We start from the raw sequence: 20,607 nt of genomic DNA on the forward strand, positions 1-20,607 counted from the left end.
GAGTCATTATACACCTGCATCCCACAGGATGAGACTCTAGCTGTTATACGAACACTTCTGGAAACTACAGATCTGCAGAGTCCCACTCCAGTTGAATTCATCATGTTCTGCGCAACTATGGCGATGAAGGAGAATTTTTTTCAGTTTGAGGATCAGTTATTTCTACAGATCTCCGGAACATCGATGGGGAGTATTTTTGCCCCTTCCCTAGCCAATCTTTATGTTCATCAATTTGAACAGGCTGAGGTATTGTCCACCACCAATCCGTTTCTAGGCCATATTTTGTCCTGGAAACGGTACATAGACGATATTTTAGTCATATGGAGAGGACCTATGGAAACAATCGAGAACTTCCACTCATGGTTGAACAACAGAAACGATTTTCTGAAATTTACCTGTGTGGCGTCGAAAGAGAATCTTCCATTCTTAGATCTTTCGATCAGTTCTCAGGATGGCATCCTGATTACAGAACTATACAGGAAACCGATGGCTCGGAACTCGCTGTTACACTTTCAGAGTTTTCATCCGAGATCTCTACGAGAGAACTTGCCCTTCGGACAATTTCTCCGTGTTCGGCGCAATTGTTCTACAACTTCAAAATATTTTGAGCATGCCAACCAACTATCTTCTCAACTCCTGGATAGACAATATCCCAAGAAAGCCGTAAGAACATCTATGAAGAGAGCCTTCAACAATCACAGGGAGGCTCTCCTGGAGACAAGAATTTGTAATCCTAACACTGAGGAAAATAGGATTACTTGTGTTAACACTTTTTCCGGCTACTCCAATGCTCTGAAGAAGAGCATCCTCAAGAATTGGAGAGTAGTCAAGATCGAAGGGCAGATTTTGCCTCCTCCTCTATTTGCCTACAAAAGGAGTCAGAACATTAAGGATCAATTGATACACACACGCCCCCGAGCACCCCAGAGATCTGAGGTGGTGCCCTTGTGCGGCTTACCTCCAGTGAAAGGCCACTTTCCCTGTGGGAATTGTTCGGTGTGTCCCCAGACATCACACACCATAGAGGTCAACATTGGGACAGATAGACCTTGGCGGCTGGATAAACACACCAATTGCAACAGTGAGAGAGTTATTTATCTCATAAAGTGCCCCTGTGAAATGAATTATGTGGGGATGACATCACGAAAAATTAAACTAAGGATAGCAGAGCATAAGAGCACTATTCGGTGCAAGAAGAGTGCCACCAAACTCACCAACCACTTTATTTCGGCAGGCCATAGAGAAACAGATCTACGTTGGGTGATACTCGAACAACCTTATATTCCCCAACATATTATGGACATCCAACGTTTTCTCCTTTGTAGAGAACAGAAATGGGTTTATCGTCTACATTCAGATGTGACAGGACTTAATGACGATATTCCCTGGCTTTTGCTATGAGTTGTGTGGGTAGTCAGTAGTGTGCCCTTTATTCCATCTCAGTCAACACTTTGTTCTGTGGATCTCATCCTATTTTTGATGGATCCAGTCCCTCCTCTTCTCACCATTTGTGAGATTTATACATAGCGGTTGATGTGTTTTATTTAAAGATCTCTCAAACGAGTTAACACATACATATTTGAATTTATCCCAAAATCTTCATACCTCTACCCCCATGCTGTTTCTTAGCAGTATTGGGTCTAGTCATTAACCCTTATGATTTCTGCTCGTTTTAGCCAGGCCCTACATTTCCTGTTTCAGCCGCGCTGGGTGAGATAGTATACACATAGACCTGCCATGTACACAGACGAGGGGCACAAACAACATACATTCCTTCCATGTAAAGTAGTCCTTACTCATATGTTGTCCCTACAATGCTTTCGTGTTATTTCCACACGTTTAACAAAAAAAATTTTTTCAAAATGACTACATTGGGTTGCACACTATAGTATAAATATGTACGAGACACTCTTCCTGTGTTCGACAATTAATTCCGTTCAAGTGTCAAAGATATTCTGTTAACACCATTCAGCCCGGGAGCTGTTCTACAGTAGTGTCTTCTATACACTATATGCGCATGCTCAGCCGGTGTAATATTTCTCTTATTACACATGCGCATTACGAGACAAAGTGAGCTGGGTCCTCACGCCGCTTTTATTACAACAGGCAGTGCCGAAGTCACCTAGGCAACTAGATTCACCTGTTTCTTGTTACAGCGTGCTATAAAACATCTTCCTCTCGCTCACGTCGGTACCTCTGGTCTTTACTCATAGACCGCCCCGGGGTACCGACGGAGAGGTAAGCTTGATTCACATCGCTGTGTCTCTTTTTGTAGTCAGAATTCAGTCCAGTTAAACTGTAGCCTCTAACACTGGCGCTTTGTAGAAGAACACCCTGGTTCTTTAGTTCTTCAGTTGTTTTTCGTAAACACTACTCATGTTGGAGGGTTAGAGTTGTCTCTTCAAACAATTGGCTAGAACTGTGTGAAGACTTTATTGCCACATACTTTTGCCTCCACCTACTTTTAAACCTATACATGGACAAATTCTATACCACTCTTTATAGCCATCTAGATGGGGAATACAAAGATTTGGGCATGTGTTCATCAGCCTTTTTTCTTTTTCTCCTCCTCCCTATCAGAGCGGGGCCCCCTTCCCTGAGTAGTGACCAGGTTGAGGTGAGGGTATTACCCAGAATTCTGGGGTAAGTACAATCTAATAAATAAGTGGATGTACATGACACATTATTTGTGCTATCTAAGACGGTATATATATACTGTTGTCTGTTAGTCAACATTGATAACTCCTTGCATTTTCTTATTTCTTGTCTCTTTACTCTCCTAGGTTTCCGGTTTAGACATCCGTAGAGTTCAACCGGTGGTAGGATTGTCAGTTATATTTTTATAATTTTCACATTTTTTACATAGTAGCAGCAAAAATAGGTCCTGATGAATGCCCTTGATACTGTTTAGATCGTAGCGGGCAGAAACATGTCGACCATATACTATGGACAACGCGCATAATGACAACGTATTTATGCCAGGTTGCCATTTTGCTTTTTAATTCTGGCAGAGGCACTCTACTGATTAAAGCACTTCTGAGTTCCCCTAGCCAGTTTTATTCACACATTTTTGATTTAATGCTGCACTTTTAGAACCCCTTTCACCTGAACGAGAGCTCAATTTTTGGTCTGTGTCATCTCTAGTGGAGATTTGATTATAACCCTCGTATACCATTCCTCTTTACTCGCAAACAGGTCGTTCCACCTAGACTTGTTGCGATGTATTAAGAGAGACAGACCCAGATGATGACAACACACTGACTCCTCGGTGATTGATGGGTTCTGTTCCCCAAAGGGTTCTTATCTAACTAGAGATGTCGAAATTAGTAGATATGCTTTTTGCTTATCCCTGTTGACTCAACATCAGACCCGGGTTGTTCTGTGTTATAGTTGATTTGGTTAAGGGGATTTACAACCTGCTGGTCTTTAAAAAAAAAAAAAAATTTTCCCTTGGGCCTTCTCCCACTTTGTTCTGTTGTTATTAATAATTGTACTATGCATTTTCCTGCTTGTTGTGGCACGTATACTGCATGTTAGGGCACGTAAGTTAAAATAAATATTTTAAACTGTTTCATGCCTCCATCAGATCTTATTGTGGACAAGTACAAGAGAGTGACCGAAAGGGTGCGTCTTGTTACTGCAATTCCTGAGAGATCTGGAAGTGTTGCGTTCTGGGGTGTTGTTTCTCTGTGAGTGAGTAGGAAAGCAAGTGCGACACTATAGCTAGTCGGTCCTGTGTTTGTGGGTACTAAGGTGATAGGAAGACTTAGTCCTTATACACCAAGGTCCCATTTCCTGCGCATAGTTCTGTATTTGTGCAGAGTCCCTGCAACAAGTTGGGCGGGGGTCGCTCGGCTTCTGGAAAATCGGGGTGGTGCGGAGCCATCCCAGGCGCAGGTTTCGAAGAATGAGGCCTTGAACGCTGAGGTGCCTCCGGCCCATCAGCCAATGGATGGAGAGAATACGAAGCACGCCTCGACTTCTTGTGTGTCTCATGCCTTACGTGAATATCCCAATGATTTTGAATGAGACGAAGAGGACTTGGGACTCCTGTAGCGACTCCCAGACCTTCCTCTTGATCTGGACTTCCGATGAGTCGAGCGACGTGGTGTCACCTGCCAGGCCACAAGGAGCTTTACAGACTGCTTCCTCAAAGCTTTCAGAGCCATGGTCCAGCAGTCGATGGACCGCTTCCTCAAAGCCTTCGGAGCCATGATCCAGGAGTCAAGGGACCGCTTCCTCAAAGCCTTCGGAGCCGTGGCCCGGCAGTCGAAGCACCACTTGAGTCATGGTCGCAATCCAGACATCAGAGGCAAATCAAATGCGGGTCCCTCTCCAATATGGAGCAGTGACAAGCGCCCCATGGCTTGAATCATGCACACTTCCTCGACATGGTACACACCAAAAAAGGGGTTGACAAAATGTAAACAAATCATGTCAAAAGTGACAGAGGGAAGCTCTCTACACAGATCAGCACGGCACTGGCACGAAAAGAAAAGAACTGACGTCAGGGTACTGAGATGACGCCTATATAGGTGACGCAGACATCACTTCTGCCACGGACGGCGCCAACTGCGTCATGCGGAGCTAACCAACGCCACCTATTGGCGTGCAGGGGTATTTATCGAGGAAATATCTTCCGGATCCAGTCTGAAGCCTGGGAAAGTCAAAAGTAAGGAATCTGTGACTAGATGTCTCTATCAGATAAATGCTTTTCGCACTAAGTAAGTCAGACCCACTAGCTATGTCCTACAATTTTATTTTAAACTAATCAAAGCTATTTGAAATCTGACATACATTTTTTGCAATGGACCTTCCTTTGTCATTATTGCGACACCATAACCAACACAACCCTGCTTTACTGAGCATACGTTGTCACACACAGCAAACAGAGGAAAATGAACACTATAATTATGTAGGAGAAGTTGTTTAACAATTTGTGTGACCTTAAAGTACAAGCTCCATCCATCACAGTGGCATGTGTGTGACAGAAAGGTCAAAGACAATAGCTTTACTTGCCTGGCTCAAGCAGCTGGATATACAAATGATCACATTAGTTTGGAGGGAAAGCTCTCTTTCTGTGGAATAAGACAGCTTTTGACTAAAAAAAATGAACTCGGATGAACCCACATCTTTCCTGAGCCACTGATCCTATCTGTAGTACTTCTGAAAGCTTTTTTGATCACATAAGGTCTGGCAACAGCTGTGCTGTCAAGCCAGACATAAATGAAGGGACATCTCTCCACAAATAATACAACCACCAAGGACCAACAATCCTCTGATGCAATGGCACACATCAACATTATCAGCAACACAAAAGAGACTAGATTCTTGAACAAGATCCTGGTAACCAAAACTGACTCACTCGTTACTAACATGAACAAACTACAGCAAGAAGCTAGTACACTTCAGGACACAATGGCTGAGATAAGAAACACATTTCTGATACAGAGGATGATCCCAGTCACAACGTATGGTATGATTAATGCAATACAAAGACGAGATTTGGCTACTCAATGCAGCCCAAAATGCGAAAAGAATTTGATATAAGGGCAACAGATAACGTATCTTCCTTGATTTCCCCCCGAAACATGCAAAACTAAAAGGAAGTATAGTATTGTTTCTAAGGTGTCCAGCAACAGGGATAAGATATGCCTCCAGTCGGAAAGTGAACAGATTTGAGTGGTGATATAATTGGCTGGGGATTGTTCAATGTACAAGGTAAATATGTGGGAGCTAGTCTTAGATGCTATCTGAAGGATGTCCTTTCCTTTATGAGGTGAGCATAGTGGAGGTAAGGCTGAAATCTTCACCCTACATCAGCTACCAAAATAGTGGTAAGCAGTAGGTGGGACATGCCCAGACACAGCTCAACTGATAACTCTAAGAGTGGGTGGCAAGTGACACCTGTATCAGCACGTTTGTGTAAATAAGCCACAATGGCTACCACAGTTCTTTAGAAGCAGTTGCGAAGATATTATTTCCTGTACAGAGGTTATAAACCAAGAAGCAAAAGATGGACACCCAGTGAAAATACACAGTGGGAAAATGCTGACTCTTGAAGAGAGCAGAAAGTGATCGTTTTAAATTACTGTAACATGCAATGGGGTGGAAATGTTATCTCTCACCATCAGCGGTGTTAGTGAAACTGAGCCAGGTGACGCATAATTCAGGATCTCAAACAGAAAAAGGTGCAGGAGACTTCCAATAAGAAATGTACCTCATCAGCAATAAAAACAGTCTGGAGCTAGCAGACGAACCACTATTATTAGCAAGCCACAACAATGTAGATGCACACCCTACTGGTGCAGAACTGTACCACAAATGATCAACTTTAGTTACTCAACCTAACAACAGTATTTAATAAGCCACTGGACATGGTTTGCCTCCTATACCCATTGTCCACAACACGTTTTGAAATTCACCCCAAGCCACACTAGGAACATAAGTCACTCAGTTCACAACGGCCTCTGTGAAGTTGAAGAGTTGTGTTGTTTCACCACAATAAAATTGGTGTGTTATCACAGAAAAATGCAGCTAAATAAATGACCTTGTAGCAAAACAAAAGTAGGTATAAAAACATATCTAAACACCAAGAAATGTAAAGCCACTTCCACACAACACAAATTAGGGAAGCTATACGCTAACTTGTCAAGCTCCATGGCTGATGTTTTTCTCCTAAATTCTTTTTCTCAGTAAACTAAGGCCACATTACCTTTGGGAATATATTGACTGAGGTATTAGAGATAATGAGCAAAAAATGTTGACGTATTTTTTTGCTTCCAAATTTCAACCCCACAGCACAACTGCTACTAGTTTATCCTGTTGATGTACATTGCATATTGACAATGTGAAAACTACTGCGGTCTACTTCAGAGTGTCAATGAGGGATAACTGAAGTGTACAATCTGGTATGAACTTAACAATTCTTTCTCAAATAAAACTTCTCTATTTTTAGAAAACTGCAATAGAATCATAGCATAATTTGAAATGGCTGAAGACATGCTTAACAAACTTGGACATACTGTTTTAAATGAAAAGCATAAGAAAAAATTATGCTAAGGACGTTAATAGAGAATATACAAAGACTACTGAAGCATAAACGAGAAAGATCCTGATAAATTGGTAAGCCAAATTAGACCTGCAGTATTACTTACAGATTCATTTTAAGACAAGTCAACAAAAACCTCATATAATTCAGTTTTCGGCTTCTTCCTACTGCGAAGTTGAGGGCAGGATAGGACGATGATGCAAGGTTTTCAAGTGGATATTGTAGACAAACTGGAATCAATAACAAATATGATTTCCACTTGCCATGTCCAACTCAAAGGATGGAAAAAATGTGTTCTGGCCTATTTTCAAAGCATGAAGCAGCAGACATTCAATTTATTTGTTGACTAGTCAAAATTATTAACCAAGCTCTGTCTCATTAGCAAGATCAATGACTAGGGCACTTGCTCATCCATGTGAAGCCAAACTAAACCAGGTCAAAATTAAAGAAACAAAAAAACTTCATACATCCTAATCTTGGATTTACACAGTAGTCTATTCTCTGTTTTTATGCCTCAAAGCTGTTTTAATGTAAGATTTCGGAAGGTTTGAGTTACTGACTTTCTTACATAGGTTATTTTATTTGTTTTGTTTTCTATTTTTGTAATGTAAATGTAAATTTAACTTTTATTTGCAATGGGATGATCATAAAGGATTTACAATAAATATGAATTAAGGCATATATTGTTTATGCTCACATATTTAAATATTTTATACAGGATAGTGACACTAAAAGTTTAGTGCGCTTTACAAAAAATAATAAAGAAGAAACAAAAAAGAATATTAGTAGAACATAAAAATACATCAAGAAATAATAGATCGGACATTAGGCTGGTGTTAGGGAACCATGGTTGTTTGTCAAATTATGTATCTAATCCAGTTCAGGTGTAATCTAAAGAGGAGAATGTTAGAGATCTTCCAAATAAGAGTAAATTGGGTTCTGTTTTTAGATCTACAGGAAGAGAGTTCCAGACCCATGTTGACGCTCCAGAGAATCTTTGATTTTGTGCAAGGAAGAACCCAAATTTTAGAAATTCCGAGTGATGTGAGGTCTTGCTTCTGGATCTTCTTTGTTATCCAGAGATACTATGCAAGTCCGTTAGGTAATTTTTTAGGTGATTGTCTTTGTAAGCCGAGCAGCAGATCTTGAATATAATATGTGCTTGGTAGCAAGTGGGTGTATTTTACACATACATACAATTAATCACATGAACAAATACAGTACATTGTTTTAACAGCTTAAATGTGAAAAATATGCAATCTGCATGGTTAGCCTTCAACATACAGTGACAGATTTTGCAAATTGTTTCAATTTCCTGAATTAATGAGAACTAAATAAAATTAAATACATTCTTGTCAAGCTAATTACCCTGAATGACAAAGCACAGCACATTCATGATGACAGTCTCTTCACTCAGGATGCAGACTAGAGAGTTTATGTGCTTCTTTATTTCTAGTGTTTCCCGACTTGTTGAGGAGCACAATCCCAATTAAATCCTCTCTTTCAAGAAACCTATGTAGATTCTACATTACCGGCTTGGCATGGTTTCCGCTACCTTAAGTGTATGGTCTGATTTAGTAATAATAGTGTTCATCAGCAGTAGTCTTAAGGAGCAGGGAGTCACCATGCTAATGCCTATTAAACTCGTGGAGAAAATGCTGTTTCTGAAAAGTTTGTCACCAGACCCACCTTTTACTATCTCTTGTTTTTGCTTTAGTAGACTGTTCTGACAAAACAAGGAAAGTAATAATTATCACGGATAACAGGACCTTCATGATGTGTCCACAATAACTTACATGCAATTGCAAAATGCTGAAGTTATATTTTACTGGGCAAAGCTCCCAAGTTTCATTTTCCAAGAACATTCGCAGTTCTTCAAGCCGGGTTCTGAAAGAAACAAACACCTGTTTAAAACTCACTTCAAACAACATTTAAGACGTGTGTCATTAATCACTACATCAGTTTCTTTCAATTCACCTGAGTCAGGAAACATAACACACCCTCCTTCTGTTCCAAATGGTTCTCCATCATGGGTCTATTTCAGCTGAAAATATTACCTGATGATTGACCAATAAATTTTCTTGATAAAAACCTTGATTTGTTTTTAGTGACTGAAAATTAAGTACGTGTCAATCTGCGGTGAATCCCCCAAACATTTAAGGCGCTGACAACCTTTCATAGGGTACACTAACTTTAATAAAGGAAAGATGATTTCAACAAGATAATAACACACATCAAACACCACAGCTGAAAATGTTCACTTGTTCCAACTTCCTGCTTCACGTTATAAAACTTTAATAAGCCAATGGTTTCAATATGACTAATACATCATGGTTTGCAATATTCAAACAACTAAGGCTGGGCATTTTTTAATTCCTGTTACTTGTCCAAGTAATTGGACACATGCAACATAAAGGTGCTTGCCACCATCTACGATTTAGCATGCAATTTTTTTCAAAAGTCCAATCTCGTTCAAGTTATAATTGGCAAAATGTACTGAAAACAAATACAAATTAAAAATGCCAGGGATTTTATGCTGGCTCGTTCAACTTGTTGACCTGTTCTCTTGCACTAGTTTGACTGCTACCAACTCTTATACATACAGAGATTGTGTGGCGGCTCAGTGTAGTTCCTAAGGAATGCTGCACAGGCCTCCCTCTTCCATGGAGTAAAGTACCAAAGCAGAAATGGTTACTTACTTGTACTCCTGGTTCTGCCTCATAGGAATCTTCATTGAAGTCATAAATGTTTGAATAATTCCTCGCTGGGTGTGTGGATCCCAGAATAATTCAAATCTATATTTGTTAACTTAACAGTATGTACATAGTACCTATGTCCATAGGTTTATATGAGGTGAAGCACTCTTCAAAAGTCTATCCAAAGTCAGGTTTTTCCCAAACTGTAGGCTGCAAAACACTCAAGTCAATTTGCAACTAAATTGCAGCATTTGAAATGTAAAAACATACCAAGACTGTCTATCATTAATGGAAAGAAATGCAGACTGATAGGCTTACATTATAAAGCTGTGGAGAAAAAAAAAAAGACTGCTGTGCTCTGGTGCTTCCACTAATCATGGTGCATCTCACTGGTAGTAACCTTTCTCAGTGACAATTCTTTTTTCTTGCTTGTGAGAGAAGAATCCTAAAACACCTGGAGGTTTTCATATCTCTGTTTTCCTGAAGTTTATTCCAGGGAAATAGATTTTTTTTCTGAAGAAAGGATGCCTCAGAAAGACAGTGTTTTCATTGCTCATGATTCTCCCATTGAACCAAAGAATGTGGGTTCTTCCTAAAAATGCCCAGAAGGATAGAAAAAGTCAGAGAAAGGATAAGGCTCAGGTGAAGCTTTAAGACATGATGTTGAAGAAAGAGGAGGAAGAAGAGAGCTGAGAAGTCATCCAGTCAACTCTCCTACCTCTTTCATATGGTTACACTTAAAAAGGATTTCCCAAGAGGAAGATCTAGAGAGAGAGGGAGAAGACATGACAAGAAGCACTGTCATCGCCACCATTCTAGACGTCACTCCTGTACAGCGTTGAAGATGTGGAAACCCTCAGCGCAAATATGTTTGCCTTCGATGGTTGGTTCATCGTTGGTAACGCTTCGCAGCCTACAGTCATGGCTTTGATGGAAAACACATCACCGTCGACATCGAAGAGGCACAGATTGTCATTAAGTGTCTTCATCAATGATTAATGTTGAATCCAAAACCCTGATGCCCAGGCACTCCATGATTTTCCCTGCCTCTCCTTCACCATCTATTCATTCAATTCATCCCTTTCATTCGTCAATATTGGACTCTGCTTCACTAACAACTAGATTTTCATCATCTCGATTCACAACTACTCCTACAAATAGACCAGGACTCTCTGAAGATGCACAACATGTCCTCTAGGGAGTCTTGGGTTATGGGTCTCAGAGAACCCATAGCAAACTCTGTGGGCTCCTCTTGGTTTATCTCTTCCAGTCATGTACAACAACATTTCCACAATTTGAACTCTCAATACAAATCCAAAATGGCCTCAAGAGAGACATCTATATCACCCCTGGGTGATCTGTTCCTCATATGGTTCCCGTGCCACTACTAGGGAAAATACCAACTTTGCCATCTAGAAGCAATCGTAATTCTGAGAAATTTGGCCTCGGGACTCCTAGAAATTGTTTAAGAAACATTCCTAACACCGACCATTGTGAAAGCAGTCACATTAAGACTGCAAAAAAATATATAGACACTCCCACAACAGGATACCAATGGGATCCACCGTTCCTGAAATTTGAGCCTAAGCCAGACTCTGATTGTCACCTCAGTCAGAAAGGGTTATGCATTGGCACCAGAAACAATTGCTCCTCCCCAAAGAGAGAGCAAAAGAATACTTATAGCAGGGAGAAAAATGTGCAACACCGAAGTTACAGCATTAAAAAAAGTGAATGCTACAGTCCTCCTTGGCCATTATCACAGGGAAATCTAGGAAAGAATGAGATCAATCATAGATGACCTTCCGATACATAGGCGACAATATTTCGAGGGATGGTCATCAAACACTCCCTGGTGTCTTGCAAGTTGCAGCTGTTAATAGGGAAGGATTAGCTGCCATAGGCTATCACCATGGGATATAACTCCACTGATCATTCTGGTAAAAGTTAACCACCCTGAATCCTGATCTACAATAAGGAATTATCAAACTACCTTTCTCTGGTACTAGGCGATTTAGTCAGTACACAGAGGAAGAAATGATTAAGATGAACAATGAGGCAGAGACCATAAAGGCTGTTTGTCTGGACAAAAGGACACATTTTCAAGCAATAATATAAGTCAAACGATGCCTGATATTACCCACGGAGTGCTGAATCCCCTCACTAGCCAGAAAAACGACAACAGCAAGTGCAGAGGTGTCCACTCACTAAAAAGATATCAAAACAAGAACCAACATCTCTACGACAATCTGATTCTGGTGAAAGTCACTTCTCCAGGAACAGAAATTCACAACCAATTAACCCCCCCTTCTGTTTGGCAATCTGGTGTGTGAAGCTATATCATGGCATCTGGCAGATAGGAATCTGAAACATTGAACAAGTGGGTGCTAACCATAGTAGTTCCATCGGAAAGAACATTACTGAAGGTTAGCAGATTTTTCTTCTGATGGATACTTCCAACTGTACATTTCTCACCTTGTGAATACATACCAAATAAGTATCTCCTCAGCTGGTGGGTCTGTGACAGGGCTCAGACCAAAAAGTCCTGCAGGACTGTAGAGGCAAAAAGCCCTTCTTGACAGACCTAGCTATCGAAGCAGTAGTACTTTTTGAACGTGTGAATCAACACCAACATAGCAGTCCTTTCTCTAGCGGAATAAGCACATAAGCATCCCGGACGCTGTTTCTTGGGTCATACCGTAACAGATTAAGATGGCAAGGCCAATCCATCTTGAAATGGCACACTTCTGCACAGCCCTTCCCTTTTTGTCCACAAAATGCCCACAAAAGACTTATCGTCTACCTGGTGTTCTCTGGTGAGATTGATGTAGAAGCTTAGGGGTCTCTTTACGTCTAGTCGATAAAGCATCTCCAATTCCTTGGGCAGGTGAGGTGGTACTAAAAGCTTGCAAAGTGACAGACTATCCTATGTGGAAATGTGTACCAGCTTGTCTGAGAAGAAGATGGCATACATTTGCTGGATAGGCAATGCTTGTAACTCACTCAAACGAAGAGCTGATGTAATCACTATGAGGCATGATGCTGGTGGGAGCATGCGAGTCAGCTCTTTCAAAAAAAAGCACAAAACAACAGGTGATTTAAATATAGATGGCTGATCGGGTAAACGTAAAAAGGCTGAAAGGGTCAATAAATAACCTTCATCCGTTGCCACTGCAAAGCCTTGCTGGGCTATAGCTATACAAAATAACAAAATGTCATGAGTGTTGCAGGAGGAACACACAACCAACTTCTTCCAGGTCCCGCATAAATCATTTTGGTGGAGGGAGACCTGGCTTCCAAGATGACACCCACAACTACAGAAGGATGATCAAAAGCCATTAACTGTTGCAGCTCCATCTCCACGCATGGTTGTGTAGGTTGTGCAGGCTCAGGGGCAAGACCCTGCCCTGCTGCTGCGGCGATTGGAGGTTCTCCCAAAGGGGTCGCCAGATCAGAGGACATGCTCATGGCCAGAATTTCATGGCACCACACTCTCCTTGCACGGTTCAAAGCCTCTAGAATGACTTGGGCCCAGTTGTTGCTGATGTTCACAACTTTGAGCAGGAGAAGCAGAAGGGGGAAAGGGTACAGGAATCCAGAACTCCAATCCAAGCGAAAGGCACCTCCGAGCAAGAACTCTTTTGAGAACTCAACGTGGAGAAGCTTGGGACACTGCACATTCTCTGCGATATGGGGAAAAGGTAGAGCCAGTGATCTCTCAAATGCGGCATGCGCATTTGGACCCTCAGATTGGGAGAACACTGGGCTCAAATTGCTTCACTGAGTACTTATTTTTTTAAAAACAGAGCCATGTGGCACCATGGCACCAAGGCTTTTCATAGAATGCAAGAATACGGTGTGATGCCATGAGAGCAGCCACAATAACCCTTATACATACAGAGTTAAAGATAAGGATAGATATGTACTACCCAATGCCATAGATGATTGTCGATAAAAACATCCTCACCAAACTGGTAGGAAAACCATTTTAGGGGTAATGTAGGATCTTGTAACACAGACAAGTCTGCATTTATGCACAAGAGGACCACTAGATTGAACTTGCATTGATGCCTTACCAAGTAGTATATTAGAAACCAGTCGAAATGGCAAACTAGTATAACATAGATGAAAACTGTTCTCACCCCTGACACTAGGCTTCCCTGGAAGTTGGTGTTGGGGACTCCAGACAAAATCTGGAAACACTTTGGCCAACACTAAATAAACTGAACAGATTCCCACTTCCAACACACTTGTTGCATTGCTGATCAATGTTTCAAAGTGTATGGTGTCCTTCTGGTGATACTTAATTACAAGCAACCACATTTAAATATGGTAAGAATCGCTGAAAAAACATAATGGAATTGGTAAGCATAGAATGGTAAGGGTGTAACCCAATATTACGCATTTTCACTGTAATTGCTTCTAGTGTGCTCCAAATGATAACTGTTTGGGATGCATTAGAAAACCAAATACAAATATATTTTTAAACAAAATATCACAATTTGCTTCCAATGAAAGGCTTTGAAGCAAATGTGTTTTCTCTGTGAATTGGTTATCATAGTCTTTCAATAAATCACAGATTGGTCGCTTCTTATTTTTGTACCAAAATCTTTGTTGTGTGTGCTGTTAATTCTGTGTACAGCAGTTTATCAATGATCTTACCTGTGATAGTTTTTGAAATAGTTTACACTCTGCTTTCTAATGGATTCCTGTAAGACTTCCGATTTGCTGCCACAAAATTCTTCACCAACCTGCATCAATCTATTGAAATAATTCAAGGAAAGGACACTCATTCTCAGTTTGGTAACGTAACAGAAAACAGAAGGATATTTTTTAGGAAATTCTTCAGGTAGACAAAATTGGATCAAAGCAATAACATACAGTGCAGAAAGGAAGAACAACATTTATGAAGCAATGATTTTGAAGAACCCATTATAAAGAAAAATGATTTTTACATTATCTAAACTATCATAAAGAAACTATTACAAAACCCAATGGAGAAAATAATTGATCACAAGTTTAACCACATCTCTATGAACCAAAACGCAAACTCTGAACCTCACACTAACCAGAGCCCTTGCCAAGAATCCAAACCTAATCCTAACTCCACCTTAAACCCCAGTGCTTAGGTAATACCTTAACCCTGCACTACAACAGAACCCAAGCCATTACCTAAACCCTGACCCTCAGTCACCAAAACTTGAACCTTAAAGTCCAACAAAATCTTAACTCTGACCATAACCCTTCAAATAAACAGTTATTTCTAAACTTAACTTCTGTACTTATTACCATCCCTAGCACTACAATGATGAAAATCAAACGTATGTTCATAGATTTTCATTATTATTTCTTAAAAAAGGAAATTCTCCTTTGTCAGTCTAAATCGTAATGGGTTTCGTCAAAAACGTTTTTCATTTCTTCTAATTACAATAAAAAAAATGCAGCAATAAGATAATTAATCAATGAAGCAGTTATTTATACCTTTATATAAAGTAGGAATATATCACTAACCAGAAATGAGCATTTCAGAATTTATAACATGTAGTTCCTGCAAAATATTACAGTTAATGATTTTAGGCTTTGATGATAATTCATAGGCTACATGTGGTTATTTGTGCAATTTGGCTGCAAAATAGTCAAATGTACTAGAAAGATATTTTAAAATCAATTAGTCTATCTTCTCTTTATGTTACTTCAAGATGTAACTAAATATTTGCTGCAACATATAATGAAGGGTCGTAAAATCATTGGTTCTATTAGCACTTCAGACATAAATAATAGAAACATACAGTACAACCACAATGAGTGAAAAATACAATACGAACATGATGATTGAAGTTAGGCTCTTTAAGTAATAATATCTATCTAACTAATCGGTAATATCTAGTTCAATATCCAAGTTAACACACTCTATTCATTCTCTTTTAAATTATTATTACTGCTTGTTCTTCAACCACTCTTCCTTTACAGTGTTTTCTTCTGGGTAATCCTTCACATTATCTACAAGTGATCCCCATATTGAGGCGCAAATCCCTCCTTAAGCTTGACATTCGTATATGTGACTTTCATATAGTTGTTACTTCGGTCCCCAGTCCTCAAACATAAGCACAGGACAATACCCCCACCTTTGGGGTACATTCCTAGTGCCCATGTATGATTTTAGCTGGAATCCCACCATCTTCAACAAGCACATTGGAATTAACCTTATGATTATCTTAAGGAAATTTGCTCCTTCCATGGCAATGACAGCCTCTTACAGAGAAAACATACTATCAACAGGAAGGTAGTGTCTCCATCACACTGGTAAAGTGAACTTCTCTCGGCTACCCATAATTCGAGCAATTATTCATCAGATTACACCCTATGAAGATCACTGCAGTGCAAAATCAGCACAATCCACTCAAGTAATATTGATCATTCACATTTCACCCAGTACAGCAGAATTAAGACACAAACGAATATCCTGTAAATGTGTAAAATATGCATTATATTTTATTTAAGACTAATTGTCACAAAATTATGTAGGGTTTGCCCATCTTCTTTCTTTGCTGCCAGACTTGGAAATTAATGGGTATTTTCTGCAGGTCAAGGTGGGTCTAATGAATGGCCCTAGTACTCATTTTTAAAATCACTAAACCAATAACACTCTATAACTTGTCAACTTTTAAGCTCCATCGCCCACTCTTAAGAGAGTTCAAAACAGCTGAGAAATGAATAACTACTTTGGAACAAAGTTTGAACTCAGGCACTGTTTACTTTAAGGATTACAAATTTGGTACACATTTGTCAAACCATGCATTTGGATACAGAAAAGTTATAATTACCTGCTGATTATATCAAGCACAAAAATGAAGTCATCATACTTGAAGATAGACATGTCAGTTCCAAGCAGATAGGTTTTAACTTTTAGCTGAACATCCTGTAAAAAACAGAGTAGTAGTCCTTATTACAGCAGCATCAATAATCAATGCTTTGCAAATCCTTTTCGCCTCACGATACATCTAGATTTTTTTAATCCACAATTAAGTAAAACCAGAAAAGGTTAGCATGAATTCTGACTGACAGGTGAAATGTTTACAGCACAAACGGTGAATGACAATGGGGCAAAACTTCTGAACTGAAAGAATATATTCAGTTCAAAAATTAAAACATCTACTTCACATTTTCCCTTACACTGATTTTTGTGAATATGTTGTAATCTTGGCTGTGGACGGAGGTCTAATAATGTGGGGTCAGACTAGCTAATACAATTTTGCGCACTTGATTTGATTAGAATACTTGATTAAAATACCTTCTGTTGGCTTTCATAGTTTTAGCTTTAGTTTAGCCTCAGTTACTTCAGGATCTTTGTGATCTCAGTACAGCTTTACACTTAACTGTATTTGAAGCAGTGTAAATGCTGTGGAATATAAATGTGAGAAATCCTTCAAATACCCGCACAGCAAAACAATGTTATTGCATATGAGTCTCTGCTTTGTTACTAATCTTCCAGTCACAACAAATACTGAAGTGCACCACCCAATGAAGATTGTGGGCCTTAGTCATGAACCCATGTTTCACTGAAACATGTAATATAAGATGTAATAGTTTGCCTCACCAAGCCAACCCCCTACTGCCAATACCCACAATCACACTGACACCTAGATGACACAAAAACTCACAAAGCATCCTTACCATATATATACCCAACTTCATACACATCCCACTAAGTACAACAGACTCTCAGACTAACATTCAAACTCATGCTCATTAACATTTTATATCCAGTACTCCTTGTATCACACACTCCAGATCTCATGATCTATCACTAGCGTGATGCCCTATTCATTACAGGAAAATAGTTCAACACACATCCTAGATGACCTTCTTCCCACAGGCTACAACATCCATTATGTGACCTGCACACACAAGAAACGCCGCCACCAATAAGTCCTCCTTGTGCTGCCCCTAGACAAGCAAGTTAAACAAATCCATGGAGCTCCTGGCATGCCACTTCCCACACTGCAACCCCGATCCCCACCTTCCATCTCATCTACAGGCCTTCTGGACAGAACAAAGACTTCACTGATGAATTCTCAGACCTCCTCCCCACCCCTTCCATCAGACACTCACTCCCACGCCACCTTCTCAGGTGACTACCAACCAACACATTCCAAAAGTCATAACCTTGATTTTGTCCTCTGCAACTTTACTGACAATCCAATGCAAATCACTCGTACCATTGGTGGACTGGACTAACCACATTGCCATTCCGATCTGCATGCTCAGTGTTCCATCAACAAACCAAAGTTAACCCAAAAGAGAAGACCAAATCATCAGATCCCAAAGACATCCCAATCGTCAGCCTAATGCTTGAACTCATCTCTTGTCTTGCCAACTCCACTTCTGACACCAATATCCTTTTTAAACAACTTCAATACTTTTCTGGGAAACTTTGTGAACATCCACACTCTAACTGAAACATACATGTGCAAGCCAAATATTCAGCACCCTTGCACACAAAAGTACTTGCTGACAATAAATGCCACATCTGCAAACATAGAAGAAAAACAGAACTCCTGGTGGACTCATGATACTGAAGCCCCAGTGCAGTATGGTGACAACTCATCACACTGGCCAAAACAAAGCATTATACCAATACCATTAAAGAAGTCATGAACAGAAGCACACTTTTCAAGACAATCTATCAATGCATCAAAATTTGCATGACCCTCCAATTGCAAATTCCACAGACAAGTGTAATGCCACCCACCTCTTCCTCAGTGAAAAAAATCCTAGAATCACAAAGTAGGCATCCTTCAATAACATTCAATCTCTCTCACAATCTCTCTCTCACTCAAACTTAGTATAATCGCTCACTCAATCTCTCACCCTCAAAATCGATCACTCAAACTCACTATATCGCTCACTCAATCTCTTACACTGAAACTTAATATAAGTCTCAATCGCTCTCAAACTCAATCGCTCTCAAAACCAATCGCTCTCAAAACCAATCGTTCTCAAAACCAATCGTTCTCTCAATCTCTCTCTCTCAGTCGCTTTCTCACTCTCAATCTCTCAAACAATCTCTCAAGCACTTCCTAGGAAAATTATCTCTTAACTTTGACCGTCAACAAAGCTCTTTTTGGGAAACTTCTCTAACCTCTATTCAACACTGTCAACATCTCCTTCACTCAAGGCATCTTCCAAGAATCTCTCAATACAGATTAGACCCTCACTCTCCCAAAGTAACCTACACTAGACTCTAATGACGCAAACTACTGGCCCCACACTCATCTACCCTTCTTTAAGTTCACTGAAAAATCAGTCTACACTCAACCTCAAGATCACAAGTGATAGCCATCTTCAGAACAACTACTATTCTGGCTTCTGATTATGCGGCAGCATAGAGACAGCTACCTTACACATCACAGACACCACCCTTCAAAAAACAGATAACATGCTGCTGTCCAAATTACAATTCTGGGCTGCTTCCTAGTAGCCAGCTCTGTCAAGTGGACAACAATGGTGCCATATCCCTTAGCAATCCTCCTGTAGTACCCTGTGAGGCTCAAGAATGCATGACCTCACCCTGGGTTTTGGGGTGCTCCCAGGCCATGATAGTATATCTTGCCTGGAGGGGCTGCACCTTAACCCTGCTCACCAGGTGTCCAAAGTACACCACAGACCCCTGCCCTATCTGGCACTTACTGGCCTTGATAGTCAGGTCTGCCTGTTGCACAGCTTGAAGCACTTCCGGGAGGTGAAAGAGGTGGTCCTTCCAGCTGCTACTGTGGACAGCTATGTCATCAAGGTAGGCAGCTGAGAAGGCCTCCATACTGTAAAGAACCTTGTTCACCAAATTCTGGAAGGTGACAGGGGCATTTTTGAGTCAAAAGGGCATCACACAAAATTGGTAGTGGCCCTCTTGAGTGGAGATGGGTGACCTCTCTTGGCACCTTCTGCTAAGGCAATCTGTCAGTAGCCTGATGTAGGATCAAAGATGCTTAAGTACTGGGCAGCCATTAACCTGTCAATAAGCTAATCAGCCTGGGGGATGGGATGAGCATCTGTCTTTGTCATTAAGTTTGGCCCTCTTTAATCCAAACTGAAACTCAGTTCCAGCGTGGTGCCTGGTGGGTCAGCTTTTGGTACCAGAACCACAGGACTGGACCAGAGGCTACCAGAGGTTTCTATCACCCTCAATTCTAGCATTTTTGAGACTTCACTCTTAATGCTGGCCCTCACCTTCTCCGACAACCTGAAAGATTCATTCTTAACAGGGAGGTCGTCCCCTGCGTCCACATTATAGGTACACAAGAGGGTAGTCCCAGAAATAAGGGAGAATAGAGAGACGTACTTTAGCAACACTTGGTGGCAGTCTTTCTGCTGTTCAGGAGTTAGACTGGGGGAAAGGATTACTCCCTCCACGGACCCATCTTTCTCCTTGGAGACCAAAGGGTCGGGAAAAGGTTCACTCTCCTCCTCCTCTTTTCCATCTGTCACCAACAGCATGGTGAGCTCAGACCTCTCAACGTGGGGTTTACGGCAATTGATATGGAACACCTTGTGGGGTTGCTGGGGGACTTCAGGTCCACCAGGTAGGTGGCTTTACCCTTCCTTTCAACTTCTTAGGGCCCAGTCCAACGGTCCTGGAGGTCTCTTGTTCCACAGGTTCCATAACTCACACATTCTGACCAGGCTGCAATTACAAAGTGGTAGAATTTTGGTCATAACCCTCAACCATCACAGCCCGAATGGCTTCTTTGTCTGAAGCATGCTTCCACAACATAGTCATTTGGCTCCTAAAGGTCAGCATGTAGTTCACTACATCCTGGGGAATTTTCCTGGGAGCTGGTTCCCATCCTTCCTTGACCAAACTCA

General features: G+C 40.7%; 1 protein-coding gene across 1 annotated transcript in view; it reads right to left on the bottom strand.

Annotated features, from left to right (window-relative positions):
- The window catches only part of VPS50 (VPS50 subunit of EARP/GARPII complex), a 748,521-nt gene that overhangs the window by 473,398 nt on the left and 254,516 nt on the right, over positions 1–20,607 (bottom strand). The window contains exons 15-17 of the mRNA XM_085630983.1: positions 16,569–16,663; positions 14,407–14,505; positions 8,848–8,938 (exon numbers count right to left, since the gene is read on the bottom strand). Coding sequence (XP_085487109.1) covers positions 8,848–8,938; positions 14,407–14,505; positions 16,569–16,663 — 285 coding nt within the window. The remainder of the gene's footprint in view (positions 1–8,847; positions 8,939–14,406; positions 14,506–16,568; positions 16,664–20,607) is intronic.

This window comes from Triturus cristatus, chromosome 10 (assembly GCF_964204655.1).
Source record: "Triturus cristatus chromosome 10, aTriCri1.1, whole genome shotgun sequence".
Classification (NCBI taxonomy): Eukaryota; Metazoa; Chordata; class Amphibia; order Caudata; family Salamandridae; genus Triturus; species Triturus cristatus.